At 39.4% G+C, this 17264-nt stretch overlaps 1 protein-coding gene across 2 annotated transcripts; it reads right to left on the minus strand.

Annotated features, from left to right (window-relative positions):
* Window positions 1-462: 462 nt before the first annotated feature.
* Window positions 463-7491, minus strand: LOC148070161 (fibrinogen-like protein 1). Of its 2 annotated transcripts, none has more exons than XM_087800861.1 (6): window positions 6785-7491; window positions 5384-5582; window positions 3404-3478; window positions 2294-2394; window positions 1945-2207; window positions 463-902 (listed from the first exon to the last, which is right to left on the minus strand). In XM_087800861.1, exons 1-6 carry the CDS (start codon window positions 7055-7057, stop codon window positions 554-556), a joined length of 1260 nt encoding a protein of 419 aa, XP_087656987.1. In that variant the 5' UTR covers window positions 7058-7491; the 3' UTR covers window positions 463-553. The 2 variants fall into 2 exon arrangements, with proteins under 2 accessions (XP_087656987.1, XP_087656986.1); XM_087800860.1 differs by having other exon boundaries at window positions 463-914.
* Window positions 7492-17264: the final 9773 nt, after the last annotated feature.

Raw genomic sequence — 17264 nt, forward strand, 5'->3', positions numbered from 1 at the left:
GCAGCCCATTGGTTTATTTTCAAAATAAAGTTGGAAATGTAGCATATTCTGTGTCCAGTGGTCATGGAGTAAAAACACATAAATAGATGATTTAAATATATATATTTTTAAAACAACTGGACTTTCTCACTCTTTTATTTTTGTGCCCATTTATCCATCTATGCTGGTGAGCAGCACCTAACAGCAGGCTAAGAGGTCCAGACTTTTCTAACCCAAAAAACTTCTTCAGCTCTTAACAACAGAGTTGTTTTCCAGGCAAAAATGGTAAACATAGGCTCGCCTAGCCTGTGCCCAGGGTCAAAGGTCAGTGTCAAGGAGACTTTATTAAACGGAGGCTCCTCACTCCAAGGAAGGTCCAGACACCGGAAGCTAGAATGAGCCTCAATTTTTCGTTGTTTGACCACTTATGCGATAGAGTTTGACGCTCCTGGTTCCACTTAATCCACAGAACAGAGTTTTATTTGTACTACTGTACACACAATACTGTAACACACAGAAACTTTCAGTTCATCACTTTAATGACCCCATCTACACAAGTGACCACATGATATCTCTAATGTTTCATGAGTTCCAAAAAACCATGAGGTCTCGTTTTCATCTCCACCGTCTTGAACGAGTACCTCTCTCCAGTCCGTCCGTCGGTCAAGATGTACCACGTTCCCCAGTAGATGCCGTTGGTCACGCCGCTGTAGCTCCCGCGGTGGTACTGCCCGTTCAGGTTGGCCGCCAGGCACGCGTCAAACCACCAGCCGGCGCCGTAGTACTGACCGCAGTTCCCGGCAGCGTAGCGGTCGTGATCTCTGTCGTTGGTGCTGAAGGATCGGCCGTCGTGGTTGTAGCGTTTGCTGTAGCTGAGGGCGTTTCCTGCGTCGCCGGAGTACTCGCGGGCCGTCAGTCGGTACCTGGAGGAAGGACTGGAGATTCAAGATTGAAGGATTGTTCCTCTGCCTGGAGGCTTTTTCTTTAAGGCTCAGCTAACACCAAGGGGAAGTGTGTTAAAAACAAATGTGCTAGGAAAGTTCAAAGTGGGACAGAAACCCAATGCTTTTATTTTGATAGGATACAGTAGTTCCATCTGGATTCAGGTGGATTTTCTTCACCAAGTTTTACTTCTATTGGAAGTACATCAGTAAGATGTGTATTGGCAAGAATCTGGCGATACGATACATATCACGATACTGGGGAACGATACGGTATATTGCAATACTGTAGTAACGAAAATATGTTTGTAGTATTGTCGAGTACTTGACTCCGAAGAAACAGTATTTACAGACCACATGACTCTTGACGAAGTCTTAACTACTTTAATTTGTTGTGAAACCAAAATATGACCAAACATCAGCTTTAAAAGCTGCTGGAGTCACTGTATCCTCTCGTCCTCAGTTGTAACCAAGATCTCACAGGATTTCATGAATCCTTTAACTGTGGAGGATGTAATGAAGTTTAATTGCAAGACAAAAAAAAAAAAAACGCAATATAACATATAAACAGTAAAAGAAGCCAAAAAATAAACAATTACAGTTCTGTTAAATATTAATACATTGTTTAAAAAAGAAAAATCGCAATATTTAGGTGTATCAATGTTAGAAATGCCCTAAGGGAGGCGTAAAGAGAAGTAGATCTTCTTCGAGTATCTTCAGAGTTACTGAGCTCCATGTTATCGCTAAGATTTAAAAAAAAAAAAGGTTCTTGTTCTTGCGGTCACAAAGTTAGTGTCTATAGACGAGAAAAGTCAAATATAAAATATCAGCCAGTAAACCAAGAGCTTTTTCTTTTGGCTCAGTTCTTTCTTCATAAAGAGACTCAAATAGTCCTCATGTCAATCACACTCAACCTTCTGGATAGAGGGGGCTGGACTTACTTTAGGTCAGTTTAAATGTTTAAGCTCTGAAGTATTGGATATTCATCAAGACTCTAGAGATTGTTTCAGGTGAGGGTCCTCACCTCTGGGCCTCTGGTGCCACTTTGAAGTTGCTGTACGTGGCCTGCCGCTGCTGTTTGTGCCAGTCTTCCAGCTCCACCCGAAGTTGGTGCTGACCCGTGGAGGTGAGTGCGCTCAGAGCTGCGTTCCCGAGCCAGTGTTCCCCGAGAGGACTGCCAAAGCCTTCCCGGTACTCCTGCCACGTTCTGTTGAAGTCGACCGAGCCGTCCCGCCGGCTCTGGATCACTGTCCAGCCCCCTCCCGCCGTCTCCATGTCGCATTTGGCCTGAGGCAGAGACCCCAACGTGATCCCTGCCAACCCGGGTTTAACCGACCCAGGTGGGATTTATGAGTGCGGTGGGTCCGACTCACCTCCAGAGCGGGTCTGTGCAGGTCCGGTTGGATGGTGTAGATGCCGTTCTCTGTGATGCCCAGCCTGTAGATCTCAGCACAGTCCTGAGGATGTGACCTTTCTAGTGGAGCCGGAGCAGAATTTTATTCAACGATCAGGTTCAACCGGATCACATGTTCGACTGTATCACAAACAACTGAATATATATATATATATATATATAAGAAAAATATCCACACACTTGAATATTGTGACGATTTTACTTACGATTCCATTTTTTTTTTGTTTCAAGTCATATATATTTATTTACATCATTCTTCCTTTATTGTTTATATGTCAATATAGTGTGTATGAAATAAAATACTTTTTTTTTAATACAATATTACAACAAAATATAGACCTAAAACATATTTTGGTGTGAGTCCAGGTAAGGCTGAACGATTATTAAAAAATATATAATTGCGATAATTTTCCTAAATATTGCAATTGTGATTAAATATGCGATTATTTTTCAATTTCCTCTTTTTTATTCTCGAATACAATAAATAATCCACTGCACAGTAAAATGTATTTCTTTGTTATTGTTATGATACGTTTATTAAGGCATTTTTAAGATTAAAGGAAATTAAGCATACATTCAAATCCTTTCATTTCATTTAGTTACTTTAATAACATAATATATTCTCTGCAAATACTTTAAAAACTCCTGCAAAGATGTGCTAAAAATGTGATGTAAACATTTATAATTATAAGTTACAATAATAAATCACACAAACCAGTAAAGAAAAGCAAAAACACTGATTATTCTGACTTTTCTTACTGCATATTTTTTGCACAGTTTCTCTTGTATTTAACTGCAGTTCCTGTTAAACACATTCATATACTATCATTTACAGTTTGAATTGTGTGATTGTAAAAGGTAACGATGGAATTCATTGTGTTTCCGTCTCTCGCTTGTTCTGCTCGGCTGTATTCGGCTGCTCTCGGTGCCGCTCGTGAGTCACGTGACTACATAACGGCTCGAAAATGAAATTAACATAAAATTAAATAAAATCGCAGTCCTTGCGATATTATAATTGCATTTCTTTTTTTTTGAAGCGCGATTAATCGTTCATAGAAGTGGAACTCACCTGTGGGGTTTTGTGTAATACTTTTGAGAAACAGCAGGAGGTCTTTCTCTCCTTCTCTTCCAACTGCAACACTTTCTGTCAACACAAAAAAAAAAATATTATTATTCAGTAATAGAAACTTAATTAAGCATGTTTGTTGGACCCACGGATGTGTGATGACATATTTTTTTAATGTGAAAATTCTATTTAATACATTGAGATATTTACAAAAAAGGTTGGAACCTTTCACACCGTCGTTGTCGTTTCTGGTCGTTATTAAAGTGACACACTTCCGTGTCGTTATTAAAGTGACACACTTCCGTGTTTTCTCCACAAGATGAATGAACACAAGTGTGTCTTCATGCTGACAGTGACACCGCTTCATGGTGACTGGTCAGTAATTGTAAAACACTGTCAAGTTGAAAAGCCTTAAACCTAAGACTGTGTTGCTGCTTGTTAAATCTCAGCGTGAAGTTTATTTTTTTTTACTTTTAACGGCGTTTGTAAAAAGTTAAGATTTACCGCAGAGATGCTCGGTAGAGGGAAGACGCGGATAGTCTCGCGAGAGTTCGCCGATCGCCTCGGTTTCCATTTATTTAGAAATTACTTATTTTCCAAGTGTTTGTTTGTTAAAAGGCAGAGTTTAAAATGGTGAGATAAACTCATGTACATTCCATAGTGTCTTCCATTTTTGAGTATTATTTATAAATTGTTTTTTTTTTTTTATTTTGAAGTGAAATAACTGACAGAATAATAATAATAATATATTTTTTAATAGAAATAACTTTATTTTTGTATTATGGACTGAATGTACACTGATGTGTGTATTTGAATGTATGTATTTCAAATACATACATTCAAATGACACCTTTATTTTTTCAGACGGCATACCTTGTTAACGTCACCACACCTGAAATTTGAAACTTTACATTTTTTATTGAAATGTTGTTTGTTTTTCCAAGCATTAAATTATTTATCTTTAATTATTGAATTCAATTATTTTTATATTGAGATGTTCAATTTGTTTTCTTTAAATAATTGAATTAAACAATTTTCGAAAAACTTTTTCGAAGCTTCATATTCTCATTGCAATAATTAAAAAATAAATGTTATAAATGAAATTATTTTCAATTCATTGGCTTTTAGGTTCAACACGGTAACGCTCCTATATTAGTGCCAACATTTAAAATGTTAAATTCCTCCATCACTATCCTGATGGCACTGATAAGAGTATTGTCAGAATAAATCAAAAGAAAAATATACTTAAATAAAATGCATTTTCCCAATTTCTATATAATTGTGTCTGTTCTTTTTAATTCACATTAAAATAAAAATACAATAAGATTAGTTTTATATAAATAAAACATTTATTTAATTTGGCTTGAAAGCCTATAAATGTCTGATAACTCTAATAAGTATTATTTGGAACTTCTATAACAATTAATTGAATGACAAAAAAAATCAAATTGTTGAGGGGAAAAAAGCCATACATTATTTTTAAAATGCTCTATCTATACATTGCAATGTCTTTTAATAAGAATATTCAGTCTAATCATCTTTCTTTAAATTCAAAATGACCCATAAAGAGTCACGTCTGACTGAAGGTCTGTGGGCCAACAGTGATTTATGTCAGAGCAAAAGCATGATTTCATGACACACGTTTAACTTATTCATTGTTAATTATTGAATGGTTTAATTAGTCCAATCTCCTTATGATATAGATATATATATATATATATATATATACTCTAATATTCCCACATTAACTTTCTAAAGGGAAAAAAAAGAAGTCAAAGAAAGGTTGAGACTTTTTCAAGTGTGTCTATCTCTAGAGACGTCTGTTTCATCCACAGTTCAAATTCCAATGCAGCCACCTATGACCGACACTCAGCAGACCCCGATGATGTTCTGGGAGGGAGGGGACCCCGGGAGGGGAGGTCGGGGGGTGCATTTCTCTGTGTGTGCTGCGTAGGTAAGATATAAATGTGGACTCGTACGTACCCAGTCTCTTGGCCATCGCCCCGAGAGCCTGACTGTGACAGTGGAGGTCACACTCCGTCAGCACGGCCGCCATGAGAGCCAGGACTCCCCCGAGGGAGGAGCTCTCCTGACCGCCGGGACCCCAGGGCCCCCCCGACTCCTGCAGGGACAGCATGCAGCGCTGCAGCTTGACCAGCCGGTTGTTCACTCCTCCCGCGATCTGCAGGCACATCAGACGTGATCCAGACCGTGGCGTGGTCGTGGCGTGTCTGTCCGCTGACGTGTTTCCTCGCACACCTGTCGCTCCATGAGCTCATGCCACCGATGTGGACCCGACTTTATCCCCCCCTTTGATTGTGGGCCGTCATTACATGCTTGTTAGCCACATTTAGAGTGTCGTCCCACGAGTGGGATCGGTGACATGGAGGGTCACAAGATCGAGCGACGTAATCCCTGTGCTTGAGTGGGTTTACTCCGGGTACTCTGGTTTCCTCCTGATGTCTAAAGTGGACCAAAGATAGTTGTGTTTCTATGTGTCCTGTGACAGACTGGAGTCCTGTTTAGGGTTCCCTTCTATTAGATGAATTAATAAAAAAAATATATATATATTTCACAGTATTTACAGATTGATGTTCTTTTTACAAGCAGTTAAGGTCCTTATTTGCCCTTTAATATCTAATTTTTGTCTTTAATATCTTGTTATAGTTTGATAAAACGCATACAGTTTTTACACTTAAGCATAATGTGGTAATAACGAAAAATATTTCACCCTATTGGCAGATTAATGTGCTTTTTACAAGCATTTCACGTCTTGTTTTTTTCTTGAAATATCTCATTTTTGTATTTATTATCTTGCTATAGTTAAATGAAACGTATATTTTTTAAAACTAAACATATGAGATAATGTGTTAATGGATTTTTTTTTATTTTTTTTATCCTATTGTCCGTTTTCCTTTTTTTTTTAGTAGTTAAGGTTTTTTTTTTTCTTTTAATATCTTGAATTAAGAAGTTTGTTTTCCTTTTATCACACAATGTATACGTCAAAATCAAGTCTTAAATATTTGCTAAGTTTTTGCAGGACTTCCAATTTGAAGTTGACTTTTTTGACATTTTTTAAATTACAATAATGTCCAGAGACCAAAACCAAAAATCTGGTCCAGTCGGTCTAACCCTGAACCATACGAATTTCCTCAGTGGCCACTTTATTTACCGATTGTTTTAAGGGACCGTCAGCCAAAGGGGAAAAAACAACGGTTTAAAAAAAAACTAAGAAAAATATGCAATTTAATATTTATAAAGCATTGATTAAAAAACAACTCTGAAAATATTCACAAAAAATAGAAAAATATTCTGAACAAATAACTTATATTTATAAGTAAATTTAAAGTTTGAGTTGTCAAATCGACGTGACTCTGGTCTCACCTTGGGCTGGATCTGAGGGAAGTCGTTCTGGAGGCTCTGCTTCTGAGGCTCGTCGGCCACAGCAATAGTCGACGCTCCACTCCTACAGTTGTTTCTTCCAGCGGTCCCGTCGCAGCTCCCGCCGCCGGACCCGGATCCTCTGCCAGCCGGGACCCGGGACGCCACCAGCTTGTCCCTGCAGGGAGGGTGAGTGCAGTCTGGAGACGCCTGGGAGGAGAGGATCAGGATCAGGGTCAGCAGGAGCATCATCCTGGAGGAGCTACGACACATCATGGAGAAGGTTGTTTCAAACTTGGATGAAGCCTTCTGCGATTTATCTCGTCATCCCTCTGAGCTCTTCTCTGACTCCTGATGTTTCTCCCTTTTGTTGTGTTCTATCTACACTAATGTCATCTTTCTGTTCTCCCTCTGTTCCTCTAGCCGCCTCCTCCTCTCTCTCTCTCTTTCTCTCTCTCTCTCTCTCTCTCTCTGCTTCTGTTTGCCAAGTTGCTTTGACTCGGATTCCTAGATAACTGCAGCACTCTTGCTGTCTGACACGCACCGATGCACCCCCTACCCCGACACACACACATGCAAACACACACACAGACATGCAAAAAAAAAAAAGAAAACACACAAATTTAGAATGACACACACACACACCGACACAGACATGCATATAGACATAGAACACACACATGCAGACAAACCCAGGCACACACACTCATGCAAACGTACAGGCACACATACATGCACAAGTACACAAACAGAAATGAACCCACATGCAAAAAAAACCAAAAAAAACACACACATTTAGAATGACATACAAACAAATCGACACAGACATGCATATAGACATAGAACACACACATGCAGACAAACCCAGGCACACACACTCATGCAAACGTACAGGCACACATACATGCACAAGTACACACACAGAAATAAACACATACACACACATGCAAAAAAACCCCAAAAAAAACACACAAATTTAGAATGACACACACACCGACACAGACACGCATATAGACATAGAACACACACATGCAGACAAACCCAGGCACACACACTCATGCAAACGTACAGGCACACATGCATGCACAAGTACACACACAGAAATAAACACACGCACACATGCAAAAAAACAAAAAAAACACACAAATTTAGAATGACATACACACACACCGACACAGACATGCATATAGACATAGAACACACACATGCAGACAAACCCAGGCACACACACTCATGCAAACGTACAGGCACACATACATGCACAAGTACACACACAGAAATAAACACATACACACACATGCAAAAAAACACACAAATTTAGAATGACACACACACCGACACAGATCAAACATATAGACATAGAACACACACATGCAGACAAACCCAGGCACACACACTCATGCAAACGTACATGCACAAGTACACACACAACAATAAACACATGCACAGGCAACCACACAAACTTACATGCCTAGGTACACACAGGCATGCACGTACAAAAACACAAAGAAAGGCATGCAGGCACACACGTGCAGACAAACATACAGAGGCAAACGCATGCACACTGTCTTACACAAGTACACACACACACACATGCATACACCACAGACGCACACAAACTCACATTTTCATGCATGTATGCAGAAAATAAGACGTGCGTACAAGAAAAGTAAAATAAAAACTAAAATTAAAGTAAATTCATGACCATGCACTCACACAAACACACACACATAACTGCTAATAGAGAAGTACACACAAGCTAAAGACAACAACTTGAGACACGCATTAAAGGTTATACAATTGTGCCCAACTAAGACGCACACAGCTACACACAAAGAGTGCAACCTTAAATAACTACACTAAATTATTTTAATTGTAACGGATAAAAAAAATGAAAGTTGGAACAGAAGTAAAAACGAGTCTTGATGTTGCCTTCATCTCATCACTGAAGCTCTGTCTCCTCTGCCTACTCCATAAATTCCCTAAACAAGGTGAGCTGCTGCGACGCTCTTCCCAGCCACGTCTCAGCGAAAAGGAAGTGCAGCAGAAGCCTGTATGTGTTCGCCGCACGTTTGTTAGTCGTTCTGTCACTTTCGCTCTTTTGTGCCTCTGTGTTTGTGTTTACAGAGCGAGTTCCGAAGCAGCAATAAAGACGCTCAATAGGTGAGAGAAGGAAGGAATTCCTCTATAAACATCCTGCAGATGCACGCGGTCACTGACAAGATGCCCGAACACAGATAATATTTACAAATGAGGACATTCTGAGGGAAAACCAGATACTTTTGGGGTAGTTTATACTCCTCAATGCCCAGCGTACAAATGACTGTATGAGTATGTTAAGTACCGCATTTTCCGCACTATTAGGCGCACCGTAAAATAAGGCGCACCTTCAATGAATGGCCTATTTTAGAAGTTTTTTCATAAATAATTTGCACCGGATTATAAGGGGTAAAGAATAAAAGATACGTTTGACTGGGATTACGTTATGCATCCACTAGATAAAGCTGTGCTAAAGGGAATGTCAACAAAACAGTCAGATAAAGTCAAACTTTATTAAGCGTTCCGACAACTCCGTTCACTCCCATGGTAACGATGTTCGAATGATGTTTAAAAGGCTTCAAGCAGCAGCGCGTGAGACTGGTGTTGTGAGCAGACGAATGTTGGGTAAGCAGCAGTGAAGTTGAGCGCGTGTATGACAGCTAGAGCGCACGTGTATGACATGTTGAACGCACGTGTATGACTGGTTGAGCATGCAGCAGAGTGATTTTGAGTGTACAACAACCAAGACGTACTCGCTCAAAACAGTGGCAGTAATCTTACTCCATAGCCGTCAGGATGTGACGTGCGACATAAATCCCGGTACTAGGAACCAACAAATACTTATTCTTAGTTTTGAAGTAGTTTATTCAAATGTTTTAGTAATATCTATGATGTATGTTTGTCCTGGACCTCCCAAAGTCTAAGACCAGCTCCTTGGTCTTTGAGGTGTTCAGCTGCAACTGTACTCGTCAGCAACTTCTGGACGAGACTCAGCTCAAAAGTCTGAAGTGTAGATGGTGAAGATGAGAGGGGCCAGTACTGTCCCCTGAGGTGCTCCTGTACTCAGTATTGAAAGTACAGTCAGAGAGTATTTGCCACCAACTGATTGTTTCCATGGCAGAGGTGGCTGATAACATGTTTAAATGTGAATTTTGTGTATTTTTATTGTCGCACAAAACACACTCTTGCTGCTGTTTCATTGCCTTCTTCCTCTCTTGAACTTGAAGCTCTTAAATATTGTAGTTTATACTCATGGAACTGAAGTTTCTCACGCAATAGTCACCCTTTTAACTCTCATAGGTCTACTATGAAGTCACTGGCTGTCACAGATGTAGATTTTGTTGGATGATTTTTCTGCATTCTGTTCAGGCTCCTCTGACTAGTCCATACATTTTTTACCGTCCTGCACTTATTTCATTATTACAGGTCAATATATAGAACTAACGATGACAATAATTGTTACCCCCCCTGGACTATGCAGATTATTATCATCTGTATACTTTCCTATGGTTGTTTGCTTTCAAATCACACCGTCCACACATCTTTAAGGTCTTCAGTTGTTGGTCTAACTGGGGTCTCACATCTTGAAGTGCACCTTTCCAGCAGTTGCTGTGGCTTTAGAGAAACTCAAGTTCTTAATGTAGATAATAATAATAATAATAATAGGCCAACGCTTAAGTGAGCAGCAGTTCACTGAATAAATAAAGTTAAAGTTGATTCTTAAAATGTTACCACAGGAACTATTACAAGGCAATATATATAAATGTGCACGTGTCTTGTATTAGAACACATAGATTTCAGAGTAGGTAAAATTGAGCCAACATTAGGGGTGTGCATCCCTCCAGTATGACACGATTCGATACGTATCTAGATACATGGGGTACGAAACAGTAACAATACACTTTAAAAACAAACCATTAGATTCAATAAGGATTTGATCCTATTATATTCTGTACCATTCAGTCACAGTGTAATATGATGAAATCTGAGTCTGCAAATTCTCATTTGTCCAGGTCAAAGGCATCTTTAGGCAAATTGACCTTTTTTTGGTCTGTGAAGATGTTTACGCTCCTTATCCAAGTGGCTTCATCAAAAACCAAGTTGACGTGATTCAATTGTCTAGAGAGTAATACTATATAGTTCCTTGTTTGAAGTTGACATTTCACATTACGAATGATACTAAATCAATCCTCAAATGTGATATTGTTTACCTTCATAGTGATAAGTTTAATAAAAGACGAGCAAACAAGTATTTTTGTTGTTTTTTACATGTGATCGACCGGTACAAAGTATATTTGTAACTTGTGAAAGTGTGATCTGTAAATATTCAATGGTTGCGTGTGTATTGTGATATCCACAAATGTAGAAGTCATATTTGTAACTTGTGTAAAAAAACATTTTTATTTGTAAATATATCATTTTATTTTTACAAAACAAAAAAACGGGTAAAACTTAAAATTCTGCATGTGAAACTAAATTTTACATGTGGATCAGCAATTACAAGTATTACAAGTCTTGCAACTACACAGATCCGCCACTTACAAGTCTCGTTTTATTTTCAGACAATCGTAGAACAAAATTTGCAAAAAATCTGACTTTTAAGTCTTACAACTCATATAACAGCCACTAGGTGGCAGGCTTGTAATTGACTGACGATAAACATCGGTTAAAACTTTTCTATGAGAGAAAACATGGATGAAAACGTATAAAGTTGGGCAAATATTTAACATCTGAACAGTTTAGTACATATATTTAGCTGTATTAAATAAAAATATAATATGAGCTCACACACACATTTCTTCATCCTATATTTATTTATTTAAAAAGCATTACATCATTTATTTAAACAATTTAATGAAATGATTTCTTATATAATATATATGAAAGATTATATTAGATCTTCTGAGTCTCAGCCATTTATATTTACCCTGCGCCACAGAAACCAGTATCATTCAACAGAATATAGTTGATGATCTTTAAGATATCGTGAGCAAGAACGAAAACGTTTAGATTTGTAGAAACCTGAATAAAAGATTTAATTTAATTTACTTTCATTTTACTTTGTGGTGGTTTTCTCTTGAACATTTCTTTATTATTCTTCAGGGCTACTGTTCTGTCATTACGCGTATGATTAGAAACAACCATTACTCACTTGACTGTGATCGCGCCATCTAGTGGCTGTTATATGAGTTGCAAGACTTACAAGTCAGACTTTAGCAGATTTTGTGCTACGATTGTCTGAAAATAAAGGAGACTTGTGATATGATACTGCCGAGCCTGCTTGTTGAAACATGTCTGAAGACGATCAACGGAAATGCTTTTTACTCTCACAAACAAATGATTATACGGCAACATGTCTTACAAAATCTAGTGTTTTGTAACAGACATTTTTCTGAAGATTCTGTTTGTACTTGTTACTAAAGACATTAAAGTTTGTGAATCAAGCAATAGGTTATACAGATTGACATTGTTCACTATACTGTGAGTGACTTGATTTTCTGGAACTCCTGTTGTGTTCTCAGTATTATCTTGACCTTTAAAGTATATACTTTATTGAGTATTGTTTTGATTGTTTAAGCGCTTTGTGACCCTGGTCTGGAAAAGCGCTATATAAATAAAAATTACTTACTGACTTCTTCAACACTAGAGTTATTGGGTTTTGCAACTTATGTGTTGAAGTGGCTGCAATTTTATGGCCTAATTTTCAACAGACATGGACTGTACTAAAGTCAAGACACTTGATCAAGGTCATAGAATACTTGCCATGAAAGATCTGTTATATTTGAGTCCAGTGAATTATCAGTGGATCAGAATCTACTGATGGTTCCTGAACACGGTTCAGGACCAGAGGAGAGAAATCCTTCCAGACTGTTGCTCCTAAGCTTTGGAACGATCTTCCTCTGTGTTTGATGATCTACTGACTCCTTCAAGAAACATCTGAAGACATTCTTTTTTTGTGCTTTTTCCAGACTTTCTGGGACTCCTGTGTTTTTATTGGTGTTATCTTGATCTTTTTTGAATATTTTTATTTATTTTTATTGTTGTGATTGTTTAAGCGCTTTGTGACCCAGGTCTAGAAAAGCGCTATATAAATATAAATTACTTGAGGCTTTTTTATGATAAACTGGCTACATTGGAGCCCCGTTAGCTCAAAAAGAAGCCCAAATGGGTTTTGCTATGAGATGTCCCTGCTTTTCTACACACACACAAACACAAACCGAACACACACTCACCGAACACACACCCGTCCTTCCCTTACTCTGCTAATGCTAGTCGAGCACTTGTCCTCCACAGGGCGGCCAAGAACGACGGCAGCCGCCAAGCTTCCCATCATTCTTTGCAATAAAAGGAAGCTTTACCTGGAATTTACAATGACTCAAATCCAGACTTCAATAAACTCCAGAACAATAACAAAAATCCGCTCCAAGAATGCAACGGATACATTTGAAATGGTTGTGATGGAATCAAACATTTTAATTTTTAATCACCCAATCCGTGTGGTTTCATGAGCATTTGCCCTCCTTTCAATCCCAGCATCATAAACACAACCATCGGTGCATTTTTCATTTGCCAACATCCCCTCCTTTCCCTAGAGATATTCAACACAGTCACGCTCTCTACCACTAAAAGACAGTATTAGTATAGTATTTGTCCTAAACTCCACAGGGCTAGTACACACATCTCACATCCAGTTCTGCGAGGGCCCGTGTGGACTAGTCTTTGGAGTGGCACAGAGAGCTAAAGGCCCCCATAGTGTTAGCAGAACAAGAGGCGAGTTCTCCATGCGATGTCAGGGACCAACACGTTTGAATGTTCTGGGGAGTGGAGGACGCTGTTGTCACTGCTGCTTCCACTCAAAATTACAGCTGCAGCGCCCCCTCCTGGCCTGTATCTTCACTATAGAGACGATTTTAAAGGAGATGCTCATGCTTTGTCTAAAAGTATTTGTTCTTTCTATATGCATTCTAACATTTTTTTAAACTTATATCTTAAGTAAGTAATTTGTATTTATATAGCACTTTTCCAGACCAGGGTCACAAAGCGCTTAAACAATCAAAACAATACTCAAAAAAGTATATACTTTAAAGATCAAGATAATACTGAGAACAACACAGGAGTTCCAAAAAAACAAGGATCTTAATTACCTTTACCACGTTTGCGAGTCATCTTTCCCGGCGTGCTGATGTCAAACGTATAATGCAGGGTCAGGTTGTATTTAATATTTATTTGATTCATCCATCATACGCTTGATCTCATCACCTCTGGTGTGATGACATGACTCGCACAAGGGCAGAAGAAGATGTAGAAAGTAAATCTTGCTGATGGGCTTCACACCTGTAGATCAGCAAGTTCACCTTTTGTCTGTAGAGAAGTAAAGACATAAATAAGATGGTCAGAAGTGAAACCATGCTGACAGCTGAGCTATAGAGTAACGAATAAGAAACAAAGGTCATACAGATCTTTTTGTCTAGAAAAGTTAACAAGTCATTTTAAGCTTCAGCAAATTTTATTCTCTTATTTTGAAAGACAACATGAATAGGATTGATTAAAGCACCAGATTTTAAGTTTTTTTTAAAAACAGATTTTCCTTTATTGAAGATCAGAACTAAATGTGTGCTTCTGAACAAATGTTACTTACTTACGTTCTTTGAGCTGTGATGGATTTCACCCAGCAGAGGGCGACGTATACTCGATTTGTTCACTGCCTGATGTATCATCAGTCAGGTGGACTGAGAGTTCTGCAGACTTACATCACCACCACTGTCCCTTACATTCAAGTCGAAGGTCAGCCACTTGGGTCGAACCAAGATTAGGTAATTTGGAATTTGACAAGAATATATACCATACAATACAGTTTGATATCATCATTTATTTCTTTTATTAAAAGAAACCCACTTCATGCATTTGACAAAAGGGGGAAAAATCGTTACTTGACAACGGTTCTGATCCACTCAGGAGTACAATCCTGCCTCCCCTGCCAGTCCTTGTCCATACCCTCTGAGTAAGCAGGCCTGTGATTGGTCAATGTTTGATCACCACTTGATTTTTAAGTAGTTTGATTAAGTAGGAATCAGTGTCAAGGAGACATGACAAAGAACCATCAGGTCAGTCATTGAAAACGCTCTGCAATGAGTTTAAGAGCATTGGTTTGACGCTCAGTTTACTATCCATCCATCATCACTCACTGAGACACGAGTCAGTGATACGTAATCTACAGTTTTTAGGATCTCTAATAGTCGTTCAGCGACGTGTGAAGAGACACTTTCACTCACCAGATGTCTTGAATGTAGGTGATCTCACAGGTTCAATGACGCTGACCCACCGCAGTCGTCGAGCCGCCTCACACACACACACACACACACACACCTGAGTATCATCTGTCTGAAGTGACACTGGTAGCCATTAATTATCCCAGAGGCTGGGCTGAGGGTAGCGTACACACACACACACACACACACAGACACACACACACACATTGAGCGGCACCACCTGGTCCATTGGTCTCCATCAAACTTGACTAAAGCTCTAAATGTTTGGTCCTGTGGGACGATCCTATCAGCAGCTGCTCTATTTGCTCATGTTCTGCCGCACGTGTGCAGAGGCGAACTCTTTCCTGGTCCGACCTGTCCTGCTGCTGTGGTTTTCAAAGAAGACTAGCTCTCGAGGTTCAAGGTTTCTTTATTTGTACCCCGAGTTAAATCTGTTTGCAGAAGGGAATACTGCAGGTTGAGCACATAAAGATACACAAACAAACGTAGTGAACAAGGTGCATACAATCAACTGGAGTCCTATAAACACAATTCCTTACTAACAGGGAAGTACTGTTGAGTAATAACTTCATGCAATCACAGGGTATGATAGTATTGTGTGGTGAGGTATCCACTGTCCAAAAGGGGCACTCACCGAGAACCTTTGCCACCCCCAACCAAGCCAGAGGGCAGAGGCCCAGCATGGTAGGATTCAGGCGCGAAGAACCCTTCAGCTGCCACAATCCCGGGCCTAGCGGGCAGAAAAACCACTGGATGACCCGACAAAAACCAGAGACAAGGAGCAGCAGGACGATGGGAGGGGATGGGAACATGGGGGGAGTCACCACCGGTGGGTGCCAGGAGAGGGGAGCTGGAGTACCAACCGGTCCAGGATAGCTAGAGGACATTATATATGATATGATACTCTCTGATAATGGAGTATCAGGGCTCATGGACGTGGAGGTGTCCACCTGTTTTAGTATTAGGTATATTTTGGTTATAATTTGCAATTAATTTGGCAATGGATAGTATTTAATTTTCCCAAAATATATATATATAATATGAAGATGTTCTTTTCTCCAACTATTGGTATAGTTGTTAAATGCATTGACACCTTACTGAATATTTTGTGTCTGTATTGATCAGTGAAAGGGGAATGAAGCTGGATTAGAGTATTCTTTATCAGGTTTTAAATGTAGTGTTATCTTGGCAGTATTGTTATGTTATACTTGAATAAATAGATTGGAGATAGTCGGCCAAGAGTGTCTGTAGAACTCAAATGGGAACCCATCTGTGCCTGGAGATTTATTGGTGAGCATCTTATTGAGAGCTTTGAAAATGTCATCTGGTGATATAGACCTGTCTAAACTATCTAGAGAGGCTGCCCCCCGGGCCATGCTCAGACCCCCCAATAAATTCTGGGAGCAATTGTTAAAAATGGAAGACATACGAGACAACCGATAATCTACCTTGATCCGGGGCTCACTCTATGGGGTCAAAAATGATCACAAGAACCGTGAGCCAAAACCAGGAACCACACTGGGGGGACCCAGGGAATGACCTGCTGAGAGCCGGGACCAAAATAACAAAGGCTACCATGAGTAACCCACTACGTTGCCAGGGATTTAAGTCCTGCTTAAGCCAGTACGTGTCCAGGCCCGTCTGAAGTTTGCTAGAGAGCATTTGGATGATCCAGAAGAGGATTGGGAGAATGTCAGATGAAATCAAAATATAACTTTTTGGTAACAACTCAACTTGGTGGGTTTGGAGTGGAAAGAATACTGAGATGCATCCCAAGAACACCATGGGGTTGGAACATCATGCTTTGGGGCTGTTCTTCTGGACAACTGATCCTTGTAAATGAAGGAATTAATGGGTGATTCTGAGTGGAGACGTCCTTCTATTGCAACATCATTGAAGATGAATCATGGCTGGGTTTTTTCGGCATGACAATGATCTCGAAAACACCGCCCGGGCAACGAAGGACTGGCTTGGTAAGAAACCTTTGGAAGGAGTTGAAAGTCTCTTGCCCGATGACAGCCCCAAAACATCACTGCTTTAGAGCAAACTTACAGAAAATTTGAGCTATTATGGCCAACAAAGGGTATATAGAAAAGTATTGAGATTAACTTTTGTTATTAAACAAATACTGATTTTCCACCGTAATAAACAAATAATTATTACTAAAAAAAACA

This window comes from Callionymus lyra, chromosome 10 (assembly GCF_982586985.1).
Source record: "Callionymus lyra chromosome 10, fCalLyr1.hap1.1, whole genome shotgun sequence".
Classification (NCBI taxonomy): Eukaryota; Metazoa; Chordata; class Actinopteri; order Syngnathiformes; family Callionymidae; genus Callionymus; species Callionymus lyra.